The 26,553-nt window shown below is 45.3% G+C and overlaps 1 protein-coding gene across 1 annotated transcript in view; it reads right to left on the bottom strand.

Annotated features, from left to right (window-relative positions):
* The window catches only part of LOC147435886 (putative protein-S-isoprenylcysteine O-methyltransferase), a 71,011-nt gene extending 55,500 nt beyond the window's left edge, over positions 1 to 15,511 (bottom strand). Inside the window, exon 1 of the mRNA XM_086488802.1 lies at positions 15,228 to 15,511. Within this exon, the coding sequence (XP_086344928.1) occupies positions 15,228 to 15,414 (187 nt within the window). The 5' untranslated portion in view covers positions 15,415 to 15,511. The remainder of the gene's footprint in view (positions 1 to 15,227) is intronic.
* Positions 15,512 to 26,553: the final 11,042 nt, after the last annotated feature.

The raw sequence follows: 26,553 nt of genomic DNA, 5'->3' as shown, positions 1-26,553 counted from the left end.
TCTGTTTCTTTGTCTGTGATCCAGAAGTCCCGGTTGAATCCTTGTCTTTGGTGGCCTTTTCCGACCCTGTGACGCTTCAAGAGCCGTTTTCACAAAGGGCTTCTTCGCTGAATTTTTCTTTTGCTGCCCTCCTTTCTCGTTGCTTGAAAACCCACTGTCCTCTCCTTTCAACAAGGCTAGACTAGTGTTAGCAACTTCCATGAGCTGGGTGAGGGTAGCCACTTTGTTCTTGGTACATTAGTCCTGAAGCCCTTTAGGCAGCCCACAACAATACTTCTCTATCTGCTTTGTCAATGGCACAAATCTGTAGGAGGTCACTGAGAGTAATGCTTTACAAAACCTCCGATTATACTCCAGCAAGCTATTGCATGTAGCCGAGGTAAGCTGGTGTCAATCTGTCATGACATCGGCTTCAAATTTATTTGACAGCCAAGCAGATGCAAACATTTGCTTGAATTAGACCCAAGTGGCGGGTGCCTGTCCTTGCATTAACAATGTCGTCCACCATGCAAGCGCATTGTCCTTCAAGAAAATGGCAGCTTTCCTGACCTTAGAGGCCTCTGTAAAATTCCCTCCTACATAAGCTGTATCAAACTGCTAGAGGAAAGTGAGAGCCTTTGCTTTATCCTCAAAGCCACTGAAAGTGCTAAACTTCACAGTTGCACCACCTTCTTTGTAAGCTTTCGGCTTTTCCAATGCCCCCAAATTGTCATAAGGGATAGTCTGCAACATGGGCACTGTAGTAGGCATCATCGGCACATCTTGGCCATTAACATTTTGCGTCAGAGGTGCCATATCTGGCTGCTGTCCAGAATACCAGCTATGCCAAAATGAGCCTGTGGCACCCCAAACTGGCCCTGGTTGCTCTGAAAACCTTGCTGCATGCCGATGCTACCATACATGGGGTTCTGCATCATGCCTTGCATACCCCCAAACACTGTTCTTGGCATGTACGACTCACTTCCAGGCGCATAACCAACCATACTCTGGAACACAGATCCACCCCCGAAATACCCAGGATGTACTGTGGGTGGTGGAAAAACTGGGTGCATTGCCTGGTAACCAGTTCCCTGTTCATTCAAGACAGCATGCGGGCTCTGAAAGGTGGCGGGCTGAACTGGCATAACCTGTGGAATAGACGTCCTAACCACCTCTTTTTGGAGCCCCTAACTCCGCAACATGCGAGTGTTCCCCATCCTGCTAAGACGCATGAAGTAATTGGGCTTGAGCCTCAACAAGCTCTGTTCGCGGTGTAGGTTGCCTATTTTGCTGTGGCACTGGTGGCGCTTGCAAGAACTCCATAAACCTTAGGTTCTGCACCAGTTGCGAAAGCACATTCACCGCGGCAACTAACTGAGTCCTGAACGCATCGTCCTCAAGTTTCCCAGTCATAAAGCCCTGTACTGGAGGCACATTCACATCAACAGGAGGTACAGACAGGCATGGCCGTGAGCTCTCGCCAATCTCGAACACCATAGGAATTTCTTGTCTGTCCTTCGAAGAGGAACCCTCTTCCATAATGCCCCTCCCTTTGTCGGCCATATTGTAATCCCGCGTTCCTGTACTCTGTCTCTTTACCCAAAACAACCGAGGCTCACTTCTTAAGGAAAAGTGATTAATGTCCCAGAAACGGAACCTTGAAACTGGCCCGTGGGACGGGCGGTAGGCTTTGGCTTTCACCCAAATTCTTTACTTTAGACACACACACACAGAGCACTTTACAAAGGTAACCTATGACGGGAATTAGCACTAAGCACACATCTGGCTCAGAAGCTAGAATGCCCCGAGCATACGCCGACAACCTGTAGGCCCCAAAATTGGCGCTCCTTTCGGTATTTCTTTATTCTTTAAGAAGGTAGATTACAAAGTAGAGTCCTCGGAATTCTTTACCTGTATCCAGCTAGATACCGCCTGTTTTGGTAAAATTTTAGCAACATAAAGCCCCAAAACTTGCCCGAAACCAATTACCCTGCTGGAACTCACTTCCACTAGCATAAATCCTCTAATTCCTGCCAAAATCAGTAAATTCAGCTTGCTGTATTTACTCGTTTTTGCCCTATTTTCAGCCCTAAACAATCCCCGAACTGCCCTCTAGCAATGGGGCACTATTCCCAAGGGTTCTGGCGTCCGTATGGCTGAAAACAGTCAAAATACAGCGCATAATCAGCGCTAAAATTGCACCTGTACGGTAAGATTATCACCCTCACCGATGCCTGCTTTTGAAGTAGCAGTTAACTACTCCTGTTCCTGCTCAAGGAGGCTCTTGCCTCAGCACAAAAGTATGAAACCACACTACTGTACATCAATCAAATGAAGAGCCCTCTTGTGGGGCATCACATAACTGCACGTAGTAGAGAGAGAGCAGTGTGTAGTGTGTAGGTCATTACTCCTAGCACCACACTGTACATAGAGGGGAAAGCAAGCACTCCATAGCTCTTAACCTGTGACAAGAAGTTGCAAAATGAGCCTCCCAGCCAAATTCAGCGCCACTTCTTCATGCATGAGGAAAGTGCACAGAAATGTGCCACTTGGCGCGTTTACAGGCCATTTTCCATTTCGAGGTTGCCGCCTAAAAATCTCCCGACTGGTTGCCCAATTGACTTTGCGGCAGAGTTCTAAAATGTTCCTCTTGTCATTCCGAAGGTAATCACACCAACACATATCATGGCCCAAAATAGCAGTTCCCTAATTTTTAGGAGATGCTTCCGTTGGGCTCCCACTGGTCTTCTGACCATCTATCCCCATTGGGACCGCATCCAAAAATGCAATATGGCCCAACTGTCGGGTATTTTCTTTTGGTGATCCCACCTTGACTTTGTGCCTTTATTGAGTTCACTTCCTAGTATCCACCAACTTGCTAAGTGCGACGGGGGGACCTACATGATCTTGAATTGAGCCTAGACATCCTCTTACTATACAAATTCCACTGTCGACCAACTTCCCGTCTCTGGATGAAACTACCGTTCACATTGGCCATACAATGTCCAACCATTTGCAACTTCAAAAAGAGGGTCTCAAAAATAAAACAAAAATCATTGGAAAGAAACCAACAACTAAGGCTAGCAATTGCCACGTCCTCATGACATAGTTGACAATTGCCACGTCCTCGTGACACTTCGCACATTTTTCAGCATTTTCCAACTTTAAAGAGAGAGAAGCATTAAAATAAAATGTGGGCTGTATTTTCAGTTGTATGGTGAATTGTTGCAGGTACCAAAGCTACTGTGTGCTTGCCTACCCTCTATGTACAGTGAAGTGCAAGAATTGAAGCCTTGCACAACATTCATTGCTCTCTCTCTCTCCCCTCCGTGCACTTATGTGATGCCCCACAAGAGGGCCCTTCATTTGACCTATGTACAGTTGTGTGGGTTCATGCGCGATTGCCGAGGCAAGAGCCTCTTGGACACGAATTGGATTAGCTAGTTACTAATCCCCCGCAGATACTCGTGAACTCGGAGAGATTTCACGGGAGAAATCTCGTCCAATTCAAAGGGCAAGTAGCCCTACAAGTGCGGGAGCTCGAGGACTTGCTACGGATACGACTGGCTCGCGAAACGGGGCCCAAAACAAGGAAATACAGTCTATTGTGTATTTTTGCAGATTTAGGGTTTCGGCCCTAAACGGTCCCTAATACCCCCAGGAGGTTCGGGGACGCGAGGGGACCGCTGTACAGGTGATCTGACGCATTTTCGGGGCTGAAGACAGAGAATTCAACGTGCTGCGCTAGGTTTTGCAAAGTGTCCGTATGCGTCTGGAAAGTCACTTTTGGCGTGGGGATACTGTCTGTGAAGCGTCCTAGTATGGTTATGCTGCCGAAATGGGGCCAGAACAAGTCATTTTCAGCCCGGATTATGCAGGGCAGCTTGTAGGAAATCACAAGTTTTATCTCCTCTTTGAATTCAATAAAGAAATACCAAAAGGGCGCCAATCTTTGGAATCAACAGGTGTCGGCGTATGCTCGGAGCATTCTAGCTTCCGAGCCGTGTGTGTTTGAAGTAAACAATTCCCGTTACACATTTTTATTTGCAAAGTTTCTCTATGTCCTAAAGTCTAAACTGAAGTTCGGATGAAAGCCTACATCTACTGTCACCAGCGTGTGACTACTATTTATCCTGTTTGTTGATTTCTTTCTTATTATCTATTTACTTTCACTTTTTGGAAACACCCCTCGGGAAATCTAACTGCCCTGCATTGCATAGCTAGTGTGGAACTGTCCAGAGGGAGTCCAGACCTAAGGGCAAGAGAGCACTAAGGTTGGACAAAGACTATGGTTAGCCAAAGTGGGGTCATTGACTGGCCAAAGCGAATCCTTTGCTATAGAGGCTACATTTCAGTTCTGGATGTGGCTACAGTGTACAAAGAGGGTCGGATGACCTAGAAAGATACAATGGCAGCATCTCCTAAAATTTAGGGAATTGCTATTTTGGGACCTGAAAATGTGTTTGCGTCATTACCTCCGGAATGACAAGGGGAACATTTTCTTACTCTGCCGTGAAGTCAATTGGGCAACCGGTTGGGAGATTTTTAGGCGGCAACCCCGAAACGGGAAAATGCTTATAAATGTGCCAAGTGGCACCTTCAGGTGCACTTTCCTCATGCAAGAGAAGGGGGTGCTGAATTTTAAGCTGGGAGAAGCTCATTTTCAGATTTTGTCACAGGTTAAGAGCTATGAAGTGCTTGCTTTCCCTCCTATGTACAGTGCGGTGCCAGGAGTGATGCACTGCACGCTACGCACTGCCCTACATACTGCCCAACTAGTGGGCTCTTCATTTGACCAATGTACAGTTGTGTGGGTTCATGCGCGATTGCCGAGGCAAGAGCTTCTTGCACAGGTACTAGATTAGCTAGTGGCTAATCCCCCGCAGGTACAGGTGAATTCGGAGAGGTTTCACGCCAGAAATCTCATCCGATTCAAAGGGCAAGTAGCCCTACAGGTGCGGGAGCTAGAGGACTTGCTACGGATGCGACCGGCACGCGAAACGGAGCCCGAAACAGTAAATTACAGCCTGCTGTGTATTTTTGCAGGTTTAGGGTTTTGGCCCTAAACGGTCCCTAATACCCCCAGGAGGTTCGGGGATGCGAGGGGACCGCTGTACAAGTGATCTGGCGCATTTTTGGGGCTGAAAACAGAGAATTCAGCATGCTGCAGATTCTCGCCAGGTTCTGCAAAGTGCCCGTATGCGTCGGGAAAGTCAGTCAATGCGTGGGAATACTGACTGTGAAGGGTCCTAGTACAATTATGCTGCCGAAATCGGGCCAGAAGAGTTGAAATTCAGCCAAGTTTGTGCGGGGCAGCTTGTAGGGAACCACAGCGTTTATTCCCTCTTTTGAACAATAAAGAAATACCGAAAGGGACGCCTAAGTTAGGGGCCAATCTGGTGTCGGTCTACTCATACAGGTGCAATCTAGCAGCCTGTATCCCTCTCCCCTTTGTTGTGTCTTGAAAGTACAGGTAAAGTGGACGACAAATTAAATGGGTGAAAGCTAAATCAAGGTTTAAGTTTAAAGTCTACAGCCCTTTTTGGATTGAACAGGCCGGTTTCATCTACCGCCCTACGGGCCGGTTTCACGATCCGAGAGGTTCATCATAAGAAAGGTGAAGACTCGTATGTCCAGATCCACCCACTCGTCGATCTGATCCTGAGTGGCGATGGGAAGGTTACGCTTCGTAGCCGAATAGGTGAATTCATTCAATCATTCCCAGAGTCGATGGTACGCAATAATTGTGCGAACTCGTGTCCTCCACACAGCATAATTTTGTAAATCCAACTTCTTCTCCTCAACAAACTAGGATGTTGCATTGGCAGATGACCGCGTAGTCGCAAAATGGAAGTGGCCGTTGTCGTAGCGGACGGGATTGTTATTGTTGTCCCCTTTGCTTTGGAGTCGACATGTCGCATGCTCAAAGAGTGTCCCAAGAATTAATGGATAGGATCTCACGTCGCTGTAGAAGGTACCGTCCGATGCTGTAGCAGTCCAAGATAACCACTCAGACAACCACCAGATGGTGTCCTGAAGAGCAAGGGAGTGATCAACCGCACAAGAGGCAACCTGCTGTCTGTCCAAAAAACGCTGCAAAGGGGGCTGAAAACGCTGCTGAAACAGAGAATTCAGCGTGCCTGTACGTCACCGATCGGTACGGGAGCATTGCAGAGGTTCAGATGAGGGGGTTCTCGCAGTTCGCAGCCGTCAGAGGGCTGAAAACAGAGAAAAAAACAGCAAGTAAACAATGCCAGAAGTGCCAATTTCGTGTAGATACCCGACTTGCAGGTGCAAGGCAGTGTAGGAGACTCCCGGGCAGGTATTGGCCACTCCCTTTGGTGCAAGTGGCTTAGCATTTGAAAACGCAGCAACCACAAAAAATGCCAAGCTGGAAAAAAACGCAGGGCTGATCTGATGCCGAACTGCTCCATTTCGCTGCAAGGAGGGGGCGCCAAGAGAGGGGGAGCAAGGCTGATCTAAAAAAGCTGAAAGCTGCAAAAACTCTAGGGCTGCTAAAAAACGCTAGGCTGAAAATTGCAGTTTTTCACGATGGAATGCTGCAGAAAGCTAGCACTAGGCCTTCGGCAGTGATATCGCAGAGGATGCTCCCAAGGGATGGCGACTGATACCATGTAAGAGTGAGCAGCAGAGAGGGTGAGCCACACGCGCCGAAACGCTAGAGAGAGAGAGAGAGAGAGAGAGAGAGAGAGAGAGAGAGAGAGAGAGAGAGAGAGAGACGCTAGAAGCACAAATGCTCTCAATAACACAATGCCTGAATACAAAACCCCAAGCACTCCTTTTATAGGATGTTGGGTTGAGGTAGGGCAAAAATGTGTAACAAGTGCAAAAAACATAAAAGCCCAAAAATGGCTAAAAATGTGTGTGCACCCAGCCAGGCTCAAAAATGACCGGCCGGACTTGTGCTAAAGTGTCCGCTTGTGCAACCTACGTGGTGTGCAATGGGTGGCCAACCCAAGACAATCACTAGCCGTACAAAATGGCGAAGCAACGGTGGTGTAACTCTAATAGAACCTTTAATAAGAGGTGCTTTGTATGGGAACACTCCCCAATGTCTACAACTTAGCAGACATTCGTTGTGCTTGTGTGCAATCAGAGGGTATGCAACTGCTCTAAAGTGCTTGGACATGGGGGTCTTGCATACAAGCTGTCACGTGCACATCTAACCCTATGTGCATGTGGACAAGGTATTTCAGGTCTAGGGTTCAGGTCAGCTTAGGAAGTGTTCTCGCACCTTTGTGAGCCTGTGCGCACGCCGTGCATGTCCAGGCACTTAAGAGTAGTTGCATATCCTCTGGTTGCACACAACATGATCATCAGCATGACAATCAGTACCCATCATGAGCATTTTACAGTGCACAGAACCCATTTTCCCTATTTATCCATTTTTCACTTATTATTAATCAGTGACTTTGTTGGAAAACTAGGTAGGGCAAATTTGCTAAGTTGGTATAAATAAAACCTAGCGCTAGCACTTCCTGGCAGAAGAGGCAGCAGAATTCCAGCAACTTGCAGTGCACCTTCTCAGCAAGATCGGCAAGAGACTTAGCGTTTTCAGCCACAAAGACAACCTGGCGTTTTTGGACATCCCAGATCAGCCAGCGTTTTCAAATCCCAACAGATAGCGCCAACACATTGCAGATCAGGCCTAGCGTTTTTGAATCTTGCAGATACCTCAAGCATTTTGCAGATTTCTGGCGTCAGATCAGCCCTAGCACCAGCGTTTTCAGTTTTCAGCACTTAGACACCGCAAGATCAGCCCCTAGCCTCGCAGATCTCACCTACCCACAGCAGATCCTCACCGCACCGTCAGATCAGCCAGCGTTTTCAGTTTCAGCCCGCTGTCCGCAGATTTCAGCATCTGCGTTTTCAGCACATCGTCGTTGCATTGTCGCCATCGCCGTCCTCGCCAACACAGTGTCAGAATTCAGCAGAAAGTCAGTATTTCCAGATTTCAGCCCTAGCGTTTTCAGATTTCAGCCCGTCCTCGTCGTCGACATCATCGGCAAGTCCATTGCATCTAGACCATTGTACCATTTGTGCAATCAATAGCATAGACCTCTCTCGCCATAGAGAGGGGGGCCCTTAGAGGAGGGTTTGAGAACCATCTGGTGTCGTATTCTTCTCTCTCTTTCTCTGTCATTCACTTTGAATGTGATCATTTGCACTCTCTCACTAAAGGAACAGAAGGCTCTCCCTTCCGTAAGTAAAAGGAACCCTTGAGCACAGTTCGGAGCACTCATCTTGAGCAAAGTTCCACATTCACTTCCACTGCACCTTACACAAGCTCACAAAGGTGTCAGAACTCAGAACCCTTCCTAATTAATTTTCAAATGGCCGAAGCCAATACAATAGAGGACAGTGTCACGTGACACATCCAACCCTACATGTCCGTGGACAAGCTACAGCATGACCAGGGTTCAATCAGTCAAGTCAGTCTAGAATAGGCAGTGATCTGGCACTTTTGTGAGTCTGTTCGCAGACAGTGCATGTCTAGACACTTAACAGTAAATGCATATCCTCTGGTTGCACATAGCACGATCATCAGCATTACAATCAGAATCCATCAGGAGCATTTTCCAGTGCATTAAAACCTATTTTCCCTATTTTTGACATTTTTCACTTATTATTTTAAGTGACTTTTGTTGGGAACTAGGTAGGGCAAAATATACCTAGATGAATCCAGGATAGTCCAAGATTCACCCTTAAAAGGAAAGTGCAAGGTACAGACCCATGGTAGTCACCCACAAGACAATATAACCATCAGCTCCATCATGCATAGTATTGACTAAATACCACGACATCCCCACTAACGTCGTCAGTGCCCAATAGTGGGTGTAGAACTAGGTACTAACATATGCTCCCAAACACAACACACAACACACACACACACACACACATGAGCATACATCAACACAAAGTTCAACGTACTGAGTTTCTGTCATGACTCCGGAGATCAAGGGCAGACTCAGCCATAATGAAGCCTAGCACTAAAAGAAGCATTAAATCGAAAAAATTAGCACAAAAATGAGGTAGTTGATAGGGCATACGCACCGCAAAAGATTGAAAGAATTAGCACAATATCAACTCGTCGTAACTCGGACGAAAACTTCACAATGTGAAGTCTGCATGTCCGCTATACGACTAAAAAATACACCTAGATGAATCCAGGATAGTCCCAGATTCACCCTTAAAAGGAAAGTGCAAGGTACAGACCCATGGTAGTCACCCACAAGACAATATAACCATCAGCTCCATCATGCATAGTATTGACTAAATACCACGACATCCCCACTAACGTCGTCAGTGCCCAATAGTGGGTGTAGAACTAGGTACTAACATATGCTCCCAAACACAACACACAACACACACACACACACACACACATGAGCATACATCAACACAAAGTTCAACGTACTGAGTTTCTGTCATGACTCCGGAGATCAAGGGCAGACTCAGCCATAATGAAGCCTAGCACTAAAAGAAGCATTAAATCGAAAAAATTAGCACAAAAATGAGGTAGTTGATAGGGCATACGCACCGCAAAAGATTGAAAGAATTAGCACAATATCAACTCGTTGTAACTCGGACGAAAACTTCACAATGTGAAGTCTGCATGTCCGCTATACGACTGGGTAGGGCAAAATGACTAAAGAAATATATAAGCAAACCTAGTGCTAGCAGTTCTCGCAGAGGAGGCAGCAGGAGCATTGCTCAACACGCCACTTCTCAAGCAAAACCAACCCAAGAACCTGGCGTTTTCTTTCACCTAATGCCAGCGATTTTCAGCCATACACCTGGCGTTTCCAGCAGCCACCTTTCCTCGCCAGCAGCCCACTCATTAGCACCTGCAGCAACTCAGTGTTTTCAGCGTTTTCAAGACCTGCACACTCCAGCGTTTTTCAGCCCTGATTTCAGCAATTTCCCAGCATGCAGATCAGCGATTTGCCACAGCCAGATCAGCGTTTTTGCTACAGCCAGATCAGCGTTTTGGGTGCAGCCAATTCAGTGTTTTTGGGGACAGCAATTCAGCATTTATGACAGCGAGAGGGACAGCGTTTTTCAGCATACGAGGTCACAGCAGCAAATAGCGTCGTCGTCGTCGTCACCGTCTCATCGCGGCATTCAGTTTTCAGCCTTAGCATCATTTAGATTTGCATCAGCACTTGTACCAGATTTGTGCAATCAATAGCATAGACTTCTCTCGCCATCGAGAGGAGGGCCTTCGGAGGAGGGTTTGACAACTTGTTGGTGTCGTATTCTTCTCTCTCTATCTCTCAACCTCAGCATCTTCATTCACAGTGTCTATTCACTTTGTTTGTGATCACTTGCACTCTATCACTAAAGGAACGGAAGGCTCTCCCTTCCGTAAGTAAAAGGAACCTTGAGCACAGTTCGGAGCACTCATCTTGAGCAAAGTTCAACATTCACTTCCCCTGCACCTTACAGACGGACTCGCCCTTAAATTTTACATCTACTACAATTTCTGCCCTTCTCATTTGTCAAAGTCGCTTTCTTGGTCCGATAGTCGACCACGGCATTGTTCTTATGGTACCAAAGGATTCCTAGGAGGACGTCACACCCTTCCAAAGGCATGATGTAAAAGTCCTCGTGCCCTAAATACCCCTGACAATGCAAATAAAGTTTGCCAATGACACGCGTAATGGCTACATCCCCATCCGGGCGCCGCTAGAACTGCCTCCACCGGTGGCCCCATCCTGTCGGGTGTAATCTCGAGCCACGCCGCCAATTCAGGTGAAATGAAGTTGGCCTTGGCTCCTCAATCAAAAAAGATCAGGGCTTCCTTATCTTTTACTTTGCCCAAAGCGCGGCAAAGTTCTGTACTTTCATCCATCTCGCTTGGGTCGGTTCCCATGCAATCCGGTATCAGTCCTGCTTTCATCTTGCCTTTTCTGCCACGTTCCTCCGTTGCTCTAGAACTCTCTGGCCTGTCTTCAAACTGCCCTTGTTGTGCCTTTTTGGGGCACTTTGCGGAGATGTGCCCTTGCTCCCCGCAACCAAAACACTTCCCCTCTTTGAGATAGTTATCCCTCTCTCTAAGAGTCAATCGGGGTCGTGTATCTTTCTTTTCTTGGGGATTCTTTTTTCATTGTTCAAGGTCTGTCTGGTCCTCTGAGTCAAAATTTCATCAGTGGGGTAAGTCAAATTCCCTGAGTGTATCGAGAATCCCCGTTTCGCATGTCCCATTAGTTGTTGAATAGAGTCAAACTTTTGTTCAAGGCAGTAATCTAAGATCTCTGTAGGGAGTCCATAGCAAAACCGCTCAATCTGTTCCTTAAAAGTGACCTTCTTAAAGGAAGAGGTCGGTAGAAAAGAATCCCAAAACCTCTCGCAATAAGCGTCCAAAGAATCACCCTTGGTCATCCGAAGATGGTTCTCAAAAGAAGTGTGGACCACCATGTTCGAGCATTTCCTTTTAAAAATGATGCAACCCTCCTAATCTTGGAGTGCTCTGAGTAATGCCCTCCAAAGAAGGCTACGTCAAACTGCTGGATGAAGGCCAAAGCCCTCGGAGCATCTCGGTATCCGGAAAAGGATTCAAATTTTAATGACTGTCCACCCTCTTTAAATTCCTTTGCCTTCTTGCTCTTATCTTCGAGGAAATCGTATTGGTTAGCTCTGTAAAAGTGCTTCTTCTTCGCATAAAACATGTGGTCATTAGAGTCCGAACTATCAAAGGATGACTCCTCCGTAGAGCTATCAGAAACTGGCTTCCTTGTTCTTTCCAAAGCTTTGCTTTCTGCTTCGCTTCTTTCCTTTTCTGTCCTCCTCACTCGAGTCGGAAGAGCTAGAAGAACTGTCAGAAGAAGAGGAAGAAGAATCGGATAGTCCTTCAAAACGCACACGCTTCTTCTGCTTTCTTGCAGATGCAAAAGAAGATAGTCGGTCCAAGTAACCGGGGTAGTCAGTCCCCTTCTTGCGCTTCTTCAATTGCTTTTTCCATTGATTCTTCGTGTCCGAAAGCTGACTGATCTGGGTCTGAACCACCTCTTGAAGTTCTTCTTCATTAAACATCCTCGGAGTAGGAGGTTTCTTGATTGCCGGTTTGATTGGTGGTTCCGTGGCTTTCTACCACTGAGTATGCACTTTGGCCATGGCTGTTGGGTCAAAAATTTTGCAAACTGGGGATCTTTAGCAAACTGAAGCATCTGCCTTGTGCACTCGTCAACGTGTTGTCAACGTTGCATCTCCAAAAGTTCATATTGTGTAGGCCGAGGTGGCCCGGACTCATCTTCTACTAAATCGCTTGAATTTGTCGTATTGCCTCCTCCCGCCTCAGCCGCTGCAGAAGAGGTCGATTGATTCTTTTCGAAATCCATAGGTGTCGCGAGAAAAAGGATTAAATTTCTCGGTAGAAGAGAGATCGGCCGTGCTCTGATACCACTATAACAAACTTGGACACCCCTGGTCTAGATTCTGTCGCGACACGGCATAGATTCCTTAAAACAATTCACAAAGTATGAGAGAGTCGACACGGCCTGGCGTAGTTCAGTGCCAAGAGGAGATTGGCCCCAAAGACTGGTGCCCCTTTCGGGATTTCTTTTATATTAATCTGTGAGCAAAGTACAACTTCTCGCGGGTGCTCACTCTCAGACTCTGCGTCCAGATGCTCTGAGAAGTGAGCCCCCTTGGGTCACTTATAAAGATTACAAGGGATGCTAAAAGCAGAGCCCCAAAAGCATGAAACTCAAAAGCAACTGGTCTTCCAAAAGCTGAAAAAGCACTTGTGCCAATTGCGAAAATCCGTGCAGCCAGGCCACGTCAACAGCCAACGTAAACCGCAAAAGTCCATACATTCTGCCACGTCAACAGCCAACGTAAACCGCAAAAGTCCGTACATTCTGCCACGTCAGCAAGTCACACAAATGGCGGAGTTCCATATTGCTACCACGCCAACCAGTTAGTGTTGTTTGCAGACATTCGTACTGTCTGCCACGTCCGCTGCCTCTACTGGGCATGTCACATCATCACTTTGTGACACCTAGGCTATCCAAAACCCTAGAAATTGGAGTTAGCTTATCCACATGCACATAGTGTTAGATGTGCACGTGACACCAAATGTGCACATTAATGACTTTTGGACACTATTTTAATTGTTGTTCATCACTAACAAATGATCCATTTGCTAGGGGAAATGAACAAACATGTTCCTCTAGCCTCAATCTACATGCTTGTATTGTCGAATGTCATCTTAAAGGTAATACCACCCGTCAAAACATGTGTACAAACAATTTTTGCAAGATGTTTCAAAATTGAACACGCTAATCCAATGGACTTGTCCGGACATGCATGTCCTACAAAAACACTCACAAAATTTCAGATACTAAATCCCCTAGGCGCTAAGAGACTCCTATGTACAAGAATGGCTCTTTAAGTTGATGTAGCATGTCCACATAGCACACAGAGCCATGTACATATGACAAAACCTGGCTGCAATAAGTTGATTGGATAAGGTATTATGAAAGGACAATGATGGAGGGAAATCGGATTTGCTACATGCCCAAAGAGAGGCATGAGATGATTGTGCCCATATGGACTGATACTTCTTCTATTTCCACTTTTGCAGCTTATCAAAACAAATGGCAATACCTCTTCTTATAATATATATATACCCCTTAGTGACCTAGAGCCTCACAACTCCAAGCTATTAGAGTTTCACCTCTTTGGCCGGTCCTTGTTGAGCTACTAGTGCCCCAGTATCTCCCAAGGGCTAATCATAGGGAGTGGGGACCGTTTTGTGGCTATGCCTAGCCTATGTGAGGTAGTTTGCTCATTATCATCATGTTCCCGCCATTGTTTTGCTTGCCATGTGCTACTAGCAACGTCATATAGTTTGCCTCTTGGTGGCCACAAGTTGTATTTTTCCCTCATACTCAGCACCACAAGATTCCACCTTCATGCCTGTTTTTACCTATTTAGAGTTATGAGGTTGGTTATTTGTTAGTTAGCTATTTGTTGGGATGAGAGTAGGGCAAAATCTTGGAGTCTCTATGTAGAGACCCCACCCCCTTGTATATTTTTCCCTCATACTCAGCACCACAAGATTCCACCTTCATGCCTATTTTTACCTATTTAGAGTTATGAGGTTGGTTATTTGTTAGTTAGCTATTTGTTGGGATGAGAGTAGGGCAAAATCTTGGAGTCCCTATGTAGAGACCCCACCCCCTTGTATATCATCCACATTGTATCAATTCAGTGATCAGCAGAGCTTGTCAGCATTTAAGGTTTCTCTATCTTTCTCTCTTCAGCAGTTTCTCTTTGTAGTGTTTTTCATCGCTCTAGCGTTCACCAGAGCGCCATCACTCTCTGAATGCCTCTATATTTTTTAAGATCTCTCTCCTTCTGTGACCTCTCTTGCCCGAGGCGACTCTCCCTCTTAAGTGTACATTGCAGATCGAAGAGATCACCACGACGATGTAGCTCTCAGAGGTCCCACATTTGCAGGTTTCTATTGTCCACCATGGATCTGAGGGATTGTCCAACTATTGCCGTTGTTTTCAGCCATATCCATCCATTTCTGCCACCACTTCTCACACAAGAGACCCTTCAATTTTAAATTTATAGTACATGCAAATGTACGATATAATATCTCATTGACAACAATCCTAGCGGCCCGAGACTAGTGCCATAAGTTCTACTCATCCTAACTACATGTTGACCCCGAGGGATGCCCATCGAGGTGTAACAATAAACGACAATGCTCTGCAAAGTACATCATGCACAGTAAGATACTAACCTAATGGGATCCATCTAGGCAAGCAGGTCCTAAATGGATCACACAACTCCAAAGTCTCTCCTTGGCTGCATACACAGGTACTAAGTGCTGTCTTATGTCAGCTCAGTAATGCAAGTCTTGTTGCTGATGCAAAACCAAGTGGAATACTCCTCTATTGGCTGAGAACATTAGGCATCCTCTTGAATTCTGCTGGAAAACAACACAAATTTCAGAGGTCTCTTTTTCCGTCCCTAAACATCAGGATGGGCGTCTAGTGTGTGTGCAATGGAAGATGAAAGTATGGCAGCAAGAGGAGGGGAGCGCTCTCTCTCTCTCTCTCTCTCTCTCTCTCTCAAGCGCACGAACCCAGATTAGAGAGATTCAAAGGACCAAGCCTTAACTTTATCTACAAGTCTTAAATATTGGTTCGTTATAGTAAAAACAAAATGTCTGCGTAATTCAAACTTAAGAAATGTGGGTGCGAACTCACAGCTAGAGGACACCTTGCTGGGACCATGGAAGAAGAGGGCGAGCAAAAACTCTGAGGCATGGAAGAAGAAGAGGGCGGCGAAGAAGCAAATAAGCTGGGCAGGATGCGCTATCGCCATAGCCAACAGTTTGTCAAAACTTGCACTGATTTGATCATACAGAAAACAGGCATTTACCGTCTTCATCATTAAGATCTAAGCCCCACCAGTTTAACTTTATGTAAAGATCGTCTGCACTACCCCTGGTCTGATTTTGGCCTGACGGCCCATGAGGCCTTCCTTTTCTGCTAATGAAAAAGGGAAGAATATTTATTAAAAGGAAAAATTACCAAACCACCCCTCTAATTTGTCGAAATTCCCAAAATACCCTTGTGCGTATTTTTGTTGAATTGCTCTGGATTTTTAGAGTTTATTCCTTTTGACAATTGAGATCCATTTTTGATTGCTAAACACATAACTACTCATGAATTAGCTAGAAAAAAAAAGGCATTTTCCTCTAAAAATAATGATGCAATTCGTCGTGACAGCCTATATAACTAGCTCAAATTCTATTTTAACATCTTACAATGATAGACAATCAATCTTCTTATAAAAAGCTACAAATAAAATTATCTTTGGAGATGTTTAGGGTGGGAATTTTGGAAAATTTGAAGGGCATTTGGGTATTTTTGACCAAAAGAAGGGGGGGGTACTTTGGGAATTTTTGAAATTTGAGGGGTATTTTTGGAATTTCCACAAATTAGAGGAGTATTTTGGTAATTTTCCCTAATTAAAAACTAGTATGGTTGGCAGCCTTCGGTCGCTTCTCTCTCTCTCTCTCTCTCTCTCTCTCTCTCTCTCTCTCTCTCTCCGCAGTCTCCTTTCTGAGCCGCCTTGACAGCCTCCGTGAGACAAGCTTTGACTTGGTGTGAATTTGCTAGCAAAGTTTCGTTCTCCTTTGTTTTCACCTCCTCAAGCTTACTCAAACGTTGTTTGAATTCAGCATTCTCCAAAATAAGCTCTTGGATCTTCCGTCTTGGCGAGCTATAGGATCCTTCTTATACGTAGCTGCCACCACAAGAAAACTCTTGCGTGTGTTGGACATTGGTGTGTTGAAGGAAGACATTAGAGCTTCTTGACTCTGTATGTGGGCAGGCCCACACAAGTCTATTGAAAACTTGCCTTGTACTGGCAGTGGCTATAGGAACAAGGTCAAAGCTAGCTAATGTTTGAAAAAAGAGCTTCAAGAATCAGACACAGAACAGGTCTATAGCTTGCCGAAGCAGACGGGGGTCTACAGCTTCCTGACCCATGCCTAGCGAGTTGTTGCTGACAATGTTCCAAACTAGTGTGTGTCTAGAGGCAGAGCCCAGTCTTCATTTTGATGTGTGCACCGAGATTGGGCTAGGCTTTGTTTTGCTACTGCAGGCGATGGCGGGGCATTGTTGAGAGATGCTAACCCCCCCCCCCCCCCCCCCCCCGGCTGCCCCTCGCCCCAGAGGGAGACTGTGCAGAGATGCAGCTGAGGTCCTATGCATGCAAGCAAAGGCTAGGGTTGAGAGAGAGAGAGAGAGAGAGAGAGAGAGAGAGAGAGAGAAGGGAGGGGAGGGAGCGGAGACCAAAAAAGAAACTTCTATTTTAACAAATGGAAACTTTCTGTATTAATAACTTTCACCTCCAAATGTAAAACCAAAGGATCTTGGCAAATTCTTGCTAATACAAAAAACATGAGATGTGGGTGTCTTATCAAGAAAAGAAAAATCATTCGTTTAATGAACGTAACTTAGGGAATTTTAGAATTGCGGATGTAGTATGTAGTGCCAAAAATAGAACAGGAGTTATGCTAGAAATAGAAGAATTGGATGCAACCCCTCTCTCTCTCTCTCTCTCTCTCTCTCTCTCTCTCTCTCTCTCTCTCTCTCTCTCTCTCTCTCTCTCTCTTTGTGTGTGTGTGTGTGTGTGTCATCGGTGAGAAAATTCACGAAGAAGGGAGCTCTAGCTCTGCATTGGGGTAGAGAGGGGTAGCCATGTCTGAGCTCCCATTCTTGTTTCCATGCTTCAAGCCTTCAAGGTAGGGGATGAGCTCAAGGACATGCAGCCATGCTTTAAGGTCAGTTGAGGAAGAGGGACCAACCAATTTTTGTGGCAGAATTTAACAAACAACTCGGAGAGTCATACTATGCCTCTAATTTTCACTTAGGAAAGAGGGTGTGGGGAGACTACAACTATGTCCATGCAGGTTGACCAAAGGCCAAGCCAACACTGGGCTGCTAGCTCACAGACTCTGATGGTGGCATGAGCTCAACTTCCACACTAGCAAACATTGTCTCATTGTAAGTAAACAGTTCTTACTTTTGTAAGCTAAGAGCTTTGTGAACACATATCAACGGTGGGTATAGATTAATTATCCTCAGCTTTGACTTAGTGGATCCCTTACCTTCTACAACATTTCCTTCACTTACATCTCTTTCAAAGCCTTGCGTATTGTTTTCGCCATAATCTGTGGAATGTAATATTCACATTGGAATTTATATTATGACCTCCGTATCCTTATTGGGATGATGTAATATCAAACTATTCATGATATTTTTTGTCATGCTTTGGGTTCTCACGATTAAGTTTGAAAGGCTCGACAATCAAACCCACTCACAATTGTGACGAATATAGCAAAAAAAAAAGTTTGGAAGGCTCGATTTGGCCGTTGTTGTGGAGCTAGTTGGAAAAGTCTTTGCATCTCTTGCCAAGTCCCTTTGCTGCAAAAAAGGGTTTTCATATTTTAAAAGTATTTTTCTACCTTCTACCCATCAGATTTAACAATATGAAAAATTCAAGAGGCATGCCAGTTAAAGGTGAGGAATCTATTTGATTATTAGAAAGACACTACTTTGATCCAGGTGGCTACTAATGCTTGCAGCCACCACGGGATCAAAGTTCTCCCTTTTTAATTTCCCCTTCTCTGCATCTTCCCAGCATGGCACCCTTGTGGCATTGTCCCTTGAATGGGAGCTCCCTTTCTTGAAGAAAGCGGGTTGTCACCGTCTACAGACAATGGCCAACGCATGCCAGGCTATTGCCACACTAGTTTGCAACCAAACCTCTACCTCTCCCAGTGCCATCCAATGCCTTGAACAGTGGGTGCGAGTTAGCGACACAACTCAAGAGTGAGAGCGCTCTCTAGCCTTGAATAGCAGGCACGGTCGCACGGCTTGAAGAGCCTCACCCTCAAAGTGAGGACAACAATGACTCAAAGACACGTAAGTTCTGCCAATAGTGCCACCCAAACTGCATTGACTTGCGGGCTATACCAACTGCATCTCCCCCACTAGCGATCGTACGAGCCTTGAACTACTGGAGTGAAGGCCTTCATATAGGGGTATTCAAACGCGGGCTTTTTCTATGCCAAAAAGTCATGTGAGTCAGATCTTGCTCTCCCTCTCGCCATGCATGCAGGCTCCACATGAATTAAGAGGGCTCTCTCTCTCTCTCTCTCTCTCTCTCTCTCTCTCTCTCTCTCTCTCTCTCTCTCAGGCTCCACATGAATTAAGAGGGCTCTCTCTCTCTCTCTCTCTCTCTCTCTCTCTCTCTCTCTCTCTCTCTCTCTCTCAGGACAATGGCAAGGCCGGACTAGACAAGGGCAAGGTCGGGCTAGGCAGTGTGGAAAGGGAGTCCAACTAGGGCAAAGGGCTAGGAGCCATGCTATATAGTGGGTGGTTGGGAGGTGGACTCCTAGGTTCTAGTTCCCCTTGTCTAACATTGGTACCAAGAGCAAGGTTTCTAATTTTGTGAAGGCACAGCCGTGGTGTTGGAGAGCCACACAACTTTTTGCATGCTTTTTCATGTCGGGGTCACTGAGGCCGTGGAGCTCACCTCCTGTGAGGAGGACGACGAAGCCGACGGCGTGGGCAACACCGCTTGCGAGGGCAAGGGGTCGACAAGCGACCTGCAGCAAAACGCGCCCTCTCGGGCTTGACGGCATCGCGCAGGTGCGAGGAGCATTTCACATGCCTGACACAGAGGCTCTCGACCACCATCGAAGGCGGGTGAGCAAATAGCTCCCCCCTCGCGCTGTCTGTGGGCCGCCATAGCCTGTGAAGCGTTTTTTTTCACACCTGGTGGGCGCCCAACCCATTAGGGGTTAGTGGCCAGATGTTTTTTCACCAACTAAGGGACGGTACCCACAGTGAGGTACCCCCCCCCCCCTCTCCCTCTTGTGAAGCTTCGGGCGAAGCTAGGAAATCCGACAGAGCCAAGCAAGGGCAAGGCCGGGAAAAATAAAGGCAAGGTGCTATTTTATGCTGTGTATCCTGCATATTCTTGTTTCATACCTTCATTCAAGTCATCGGCAAGTTATCCAAAATACACCGACCAAGTGCAGTATGGGTGCTCAAGGCAAACACACCTACACTATTGAATTGTTTTCTTGAAAGCCGGAGCAAGATTACATCCTCAGCGGAAATTGGAGCATGAACAAAATTAGCAAGACTAATTACCGGTATCAACGGGATTCTTTATCGGTATTTAGCAGTTGCGGTACATCAGGTATTTTTCTTGCTATTCCTTGCACTACTGCATTGTGTCGCCATGGATTCAGATATCAATATGACTTTTGATTTCGAACAAAATACGCTTGATCTTGCCCATGATGGCTCGTGGCCGGATGCTCTCACGGAGAGTGCCCGCGACGCTATGGAAGGTGATGACACCTATGAGTTGCTCGACATTCAAGAATTCCGTGCACTTCAGACACACATATCAGTCATGGAAGGAAATTTTAAATCTTTAAATGAAAACGTCACTAAATTATCCACGTTAGTGATCCAATTAATGCAACAGCAGTCCAAGGGTCCTGCTGACACGCACATGCATGAGCACGTTGCTACACAGGGGCAAGGCTCTTCTAATCAAGGACAAGGTCCAACTGCTGATACTTTGCACACTCTCACTGCAAAAGAGGTGGATGAGTTGTTGAAAAACACCAAACCACCGAATTTTAAGAGAGAAGACCGTGATCGCAATAAGGATGCAATGAATATCTTTCTCAGCAAGTGGGATGGAATTCACGCCTTACGGCGTACTCCGAACGCAGTCAAGGCACTGCAAACGAGCTTAACTCTGGAAGGCAAGGCCTACAAATGGTGGATGTCTCTCAAGGAGAAGAATATCATATCACGGAGTTGGGCAGCTTTTAAAGCTATGTTTCGCAAAGAATTTTTGCCTACAAATGAGGCAGATCGGAATTGGACGGCTTAGGACACATGTTCTATGTGCCAATACCCATCATTACTTGAATATATATCTCACTATCTTGATGTTATCCTCAAGTTGGAAGGCTTAGATAACTTTCAGCAAGTACGGGAATTTATACGTGATCTGACACCAGAACTTAAGAAGCACGTCAAGACCCAAGACCCTAAAACACTTGAGGAAGCCATAGTGAAAGCACACAATCACGATGATCCAAATGAAAAGAAAGCACATAATACTCACGTGCCTACTAATACACATGGCAATACACGCACACAGTATGGACACAATAAAAGGAAATTTATACTAGCCAATTCAAAAGCATCTAAAAAACCCAAGGGGTCTAGAGGTCCTCTCTATCTTGAGGACTTTGATAAAGCTAAGAAAGAGAAATTATGTTTTCAATGTTTAGGAAGCGGTCATGGCAAAAAGGATTGTCCCAAGGAGAAATCTGCTACTCATGGCAAGGAGAAATCAATGCACACAGTGCAACTGTTGCCTCTTGAGTCTTCCTCACGATTCTCTACAGTGGAAGTCACACACACCGAGGTGGTGCATGAATGCTGTCTCACAGCTTCCATGTGGCAACAGACCTTCGGACCACATGATTTAGTACGTATGCACGAATCTCTACAAGGACACAAGGTGCGCATCTTGGTAGATGATGGTGCTACTCACAATTTTATCAATTATGGATTGGTGAAAAAACTCAAATTGCCTCAAACTCCGAGTACCCACCGCTACAAGGTAGCAATGATGAATGGACATGATACCGAAATCTGGGATACTCAAGTCCGAGCTGTTCCGTTGGAAGTACAAGGTTACTCCACATCCTTGGATTTTCAGGTTATGAACATGGAGAGGGCAGATGTGGTCCTTGGTAGGGAATGGTTGCATAGCCTAGGACCATCACTGAAGCATAGCTATGAGCACAACAGCTTGATGTTCGAATCCCATGGCGCACATGTGTTGTTGTTAGGAGAGAAGGATGTACCTTCTTCACCATTGATATGTACAACTGAGCTTATGCAGCTCGTTTCTGATAATGAAATAGATCAAGTTTTCTTGTGTTACTCATCGTCTCATTTCTCTCTAACATTGAATCTGTTGAACATTCCTCAACGCCGCATGCTTCTCTCTCATCTCTTCCACCAATGGCTACTTCCAAACAAGCAAACGTTGCTAGTGAGTTACAAAAATTATTAAAGGAATTTCAAGATGTTTTTCCTAATGATTCGCCACCAGGATTATCGCCAACACGATCGGTGCAACATAGCATCGATGTGGTTGCAGGCAGTAAACCTATCAGTAAACCGCCCTACCGTATGAGTTACTCTGAAGCTGCTGAGGTGGAACGTCAGCTTGCTGACTACCTTAGCAAAGGGTTTATCCAACCCAGCTCTTCACCATGGGCTTCTCCTATCCTATTAGTGAAGAAAAAAGACGGTAGTATGCGCATGTGCGTAGACTACCGTGGTTTAAATGCGGTTACGGTTAAGAACAAGTACCCATTGCCATGAGTGGATGAGTTTTTCGACAAACTCACTCATGCTTACATTTTTACGAAAATAGACTTGCGGTCAGGTTATCACCAAGTCCGTATTCGACTTGCTGATATACCCAAAACTGCATTCCGAACAAGGTTTGGACACTACGAGTTTTTGGTAATGCCCTTTGGGTTAACCAATGCGCCAGCAACATTCATGACACTTATGGATAGTGTCTTGAAGACGTACTTGGGCAAATTTATCATCGTTTTTTCTCGATGACATTCTAGTCTACAGTGCTTTTGAAGAAGAACACTTACAACATCTGAGGCAATGTTTGAATTGTTACGAACAAATAAATTATATTCCAAGGAATCTAAGTGTGATTTTTTGAAAGAAGAAATTCACTATCTGGGGCATGTTATTTCAGCTAATGGGCTATATATGGATCAATCCAAAGTGGATACAATCCGGCAATGGCCTTCTCCTAAAAATATGAAAGAATTACATATTTTTTAAGGATTTGCAGGTTTTTACCGAAGGTTCGTTAAAAACTATGCCAATATTGTTGTTTCCATGATGGATCAACTGAAAGGCAAAGGCAAAGCTTTTCAGTGGGGACCCGCTCAACAACACAGTTTCGATACGCTCAAGGATGCATTAGCTACAACTCCCATACTAGCTATTGTAGATCCTTTGAAACCATTCATTTTGGAAACGGATGCCAGTGACCGTGCTATTGGAGCAGTCCTGTTAAAAGATGGACGACCAATTGCATTTGAAAGCAAGAAGCTTGATGAAGCTCAGTAGAACTACTGTGCTTATGAGCGCGAACTCTATGCAATAGTGTCTGCCTTAATAACATGGCCACATTATTTGTACGGTGCTCAGTTTGAGATTGTGTTTGACCATGAAAGCATCAAATGGTTTACACAACAAAAGGATTTGAAGGGTCGGAAAGCCATGTGGGCCGAGATTCTTCAGGAATATAACGCCAAGCTCCGGTATCGTAAAGGTCGATACAATGTAGTGGTTGACGCTCTAAGTCGTATGCCGGAGATCAATTCTCTCTTGTTCATGGAACTTCGTAGTGAATTTTTGGATTCTCTCAAAGGCAAATATGAGCATGATGAAGCATATTCCAAAGTGTGGAGCCATGTACAAATGAGGGATCCTTTGTTGGGGTATAAAGCCCAATGTGGTCGCCCAGGTAAGTGGGCGGGCCGCCAGGTATGTACACATATTTTTTTGTAAAAACCTAATAAGAACTCACTATGCTCTACACATTACAGTAGAGCGAGTTCACCATATCATTGTGCTCTTCTTCTCACACTCTCTCTCGCGTCGCACTTCCGCTCGTACTCCTTCAACTGGTATCAGAGCTCAGATCGAGGCTTGGGGCAGCACTTTAGGAGGCTAGAGTCACCAACTCAGATTGGAGTGAAATTCGACAGGCGAAGACATGGCTCCAATTCCTGTAGGAGGCCCGAATGGCCCGGTGTTCTCAGAATTTCATTCTGAGGTCATCTCGGCCACCGTTCGGCTTCGACAAAGGTCTGTGCAGACCATTTTCGACTACGTGGTCTCGACGGGTGGAGATCCGACTCTGCAAATTTGGGGTTTTCGGCCTACGACTGCAGGTGCTCAGGATATCGACACTCCCAGAGTGTTGATTTGTGGCTGTCTACACATCGAAGGACGGCTCACAGTTCTTGGAGGCGTGTCACATACGACACGGGCGCATCTACACACAGACTGTAGGCTACATCCACTAGTTCATCAGGTAGCTTGTGTTTGCTGCTTGATATTCCAGATTTCATCCTGACATTGCAGGTACTTCCACATGGGATGTATTGTCAGAGATTATGTATGTCTGTTGAGGGTTTGCTGGCTGTGAGTCACGCAGCAAACAACCGCCGCAGCGGTTACAGCATATAGTGGGAAATTTGTGGATGTATGACTTTGTGGGAAGTCTATGTATTGTCAGATTTACTACAGCCTTTGTTGAGGGTCGAGTGAGGTTTTATTGAGCTGGGGGATTCTCGAATGTTGAGATCCTTTCGGTGATACAGGTCTTGGAGTGATCCCTCGAGCACCCTTAGATAGGCAGCTAGGATGTATTGACTGTGAGTTAGACAGTTGGGATTGCATCTTTGCTTTACTGCCGTTGAGGCATTGTCACAGTCTATGCTAACAGGATAGTGACAGGACAGTGAGAGATAGTACAGGTGCAGGACAGGTTTACCCGCAGCTTACAGTGTCAGAGAGACAGTGTTTTTTAAGCTGTTTTTTGGTCTGTTTTTGAGTACACCAGAGCCATTTTACAAAGGAGACTCTGCCAAAATTTTTGCAGAATCTGAAGCTTTCTTGGTTCATTTGACAGGTTGATATTGGTTCAGAGGTCAGTTTACAGGGGAAACTCTGCCGAATTTTTCCCAGAAAAGTAAACTACTGTGAAGCGTAACTATGGCTGGATCACAGGACACTGCTCTTTACGATATCAAGAAGCTGGATGGAACCAATTTCCCATTGTGGAAGAAGCAGATTTGGCATGTGTTGGTACAAAAGAAGCAGATAAAACCTATAAAGCTCAAGGGGATAAAACTAGAAGATATGGACGAAGATGAATGGAGCGAAATGGATGAATTGGCACTTTCTACCATTATGCTGACTTTGGCAGAAAGCGTTTACTTCAATGTAGCAGATGAGATGTCGGCTTATCAAGCATGGTTAAAGCTGAGTGATCTTTATGAGAAGCAGAGTGCAGCTTCACAGGTATACTGGCTTAAGAAGCTTGTTGACTTGAAGATGAAAGAAGGGACACCTATGTCCAATCATCTGAATGAATTCAACACAATCTATAGTCAGTTGTCAGCTCAAGGTGTCAAGTTTGATGAACCTGTTAGAGCTATGTTCTTGTTGATCACATTGCCGGAAAGTTGGGACACTTTTCGCACAGCTTTGAGTAATTCTGCACCTCCAGATGGTTTGAACATAGCAGGTGTAGAAGGAAGAGGAATCAGTCTCGTAGCAAGTCCCGCAGTGCTAAAGGCAAGAGTGACATAGAATGCTACCATTGTGGCAAAAAGGGTCACATGAAAAGAGACTGCAGAGAATGGAAAGCAGAAAAAGGCAAAGAGAAAGCTGAAGACCATAGTGAGAAGAACAAGTCCTCAGTGAAGATTCAAGAAATAAATGTGACAAACACTGTTGCAGAGGATGACAGTCTAGTGTCAGGAGACATCTACTTCTTGAAGAATACAATGGACTCAGCTCTTCTTACAGCATCTGATGGAAATGCACTGAGTGACTGGATTATAGACTCAGGGGCATCACTTCGTGTGTCTCCAAACAAGGAGTGGTTTACCTCTTATGTGACCACTAAAGATCATGTTCGGCTAGGCAATGGGCAGACATGTGAGATCTTAGGTGTTGAAGATGTTCAATTGAAGTTTCAGAATGGCTCTTCTTTCACGCTGAAGAATGTGAGACATGTTCCCGCAATTACAAAGAGCTTGATCAGCACAGGTTTACTTGATGATGCTGGCTACGTCACCACTTTGGGATAGAACATGTGGAAGATATCCAAGGGTTCTATGACAGTAGCACATGGAGTAAAGTCTAGAGGACTTTACATGATTTATGTATCAAATGTCTCTAAAAATGTAATCAATGTAGCCGAGCAGCCGAACGTTTCTTTGTGGCATAGCCGGTTAGGACATATGTCCAAGAAGGGAATCGAAATCTTGTCTCGTTCTGGTTATTTGCTTGGCTTTTCATTTAATGATTTTGAATTCTGTGAACATTGTCTGTATGGTAAGCAAACACAGCAGCCACATAAGCATAGAAGCAGTAGAAGAGATACACAGTTGGCACTTGTTCATAGTGATTTGTGTGGACCTATGCCTAACCTATCTCTAGGGGGAGCTTCTTACTTTATGACATTTATAGATGATTACTCGAGGAAAGTATGGGTTTACTTTCTCAAGCACAAGGATGAAGCGTTTAGTGTTTTCGAAACGTTTGTGACACTTGTGGAGAATCAGAGTGGCAAGAAGCTTAAATGCTTACGCACTGACAATGGTGGAGAGTATGTTTCAAAGGCCTTTCAGGACTTTTGTGAGTCAAAAGGTATAAAACGTGAACTTACTGCTCCTTACAATCCTCCTCAAAATGGTGTTGCTGAGAGGATGAATAGGACCATACAAGAGAAGGTCAGAAGTATATTGTCTAATGCACAACTGCCAAATGGGTTTTGGGCTGAAGCTATATCAACAGCTGTTCATCTTGTAAATAGATCTCCTAGCAAGGTTTTGCAGAAGGATTCAGTGCTAGAGATGGTATGGTCAGGCAAAATGCCCTCATACAATCATCTCAGAGTCTTTGGCTGTGAGGCATATACTCACGTTCCAAAGGAATTTAGGAACAAACTTGAGCCAAAGAGTAGAAAGTGCATCTTTCTAGGCTATGGTAATTCTGGTGAGATGGGGTACAGACTTTGGGATCCCGAATCCAGAAAGGTTGTCCGCAGCAATGATGTTCACTTTAATGAATCCAAATATCATTCTAAACCAGAGAGGGTTGAGGAGATTAGAAGAGTTGTCTTCCAAGAAGATGG

Source organism: Adiantum capillus-veneris, chromosome 18 (genome assembly GCF_014529385.1).
Source record: "Adiantum capillus-veneris isolate H3 chromosome 18, ASM1452938v2, whole genome shotgun sequence".
Lineage (NCBI taxonomy): Eukaryota > Viridiplantae > Streptophyta > Polypodiopsida > Polypodiales > Pteridaceae > Adiantum > Adiantum capillus-veneris.
This window is presented reverse-complemented; position numbering and strand designations above follow the sequence as displayed.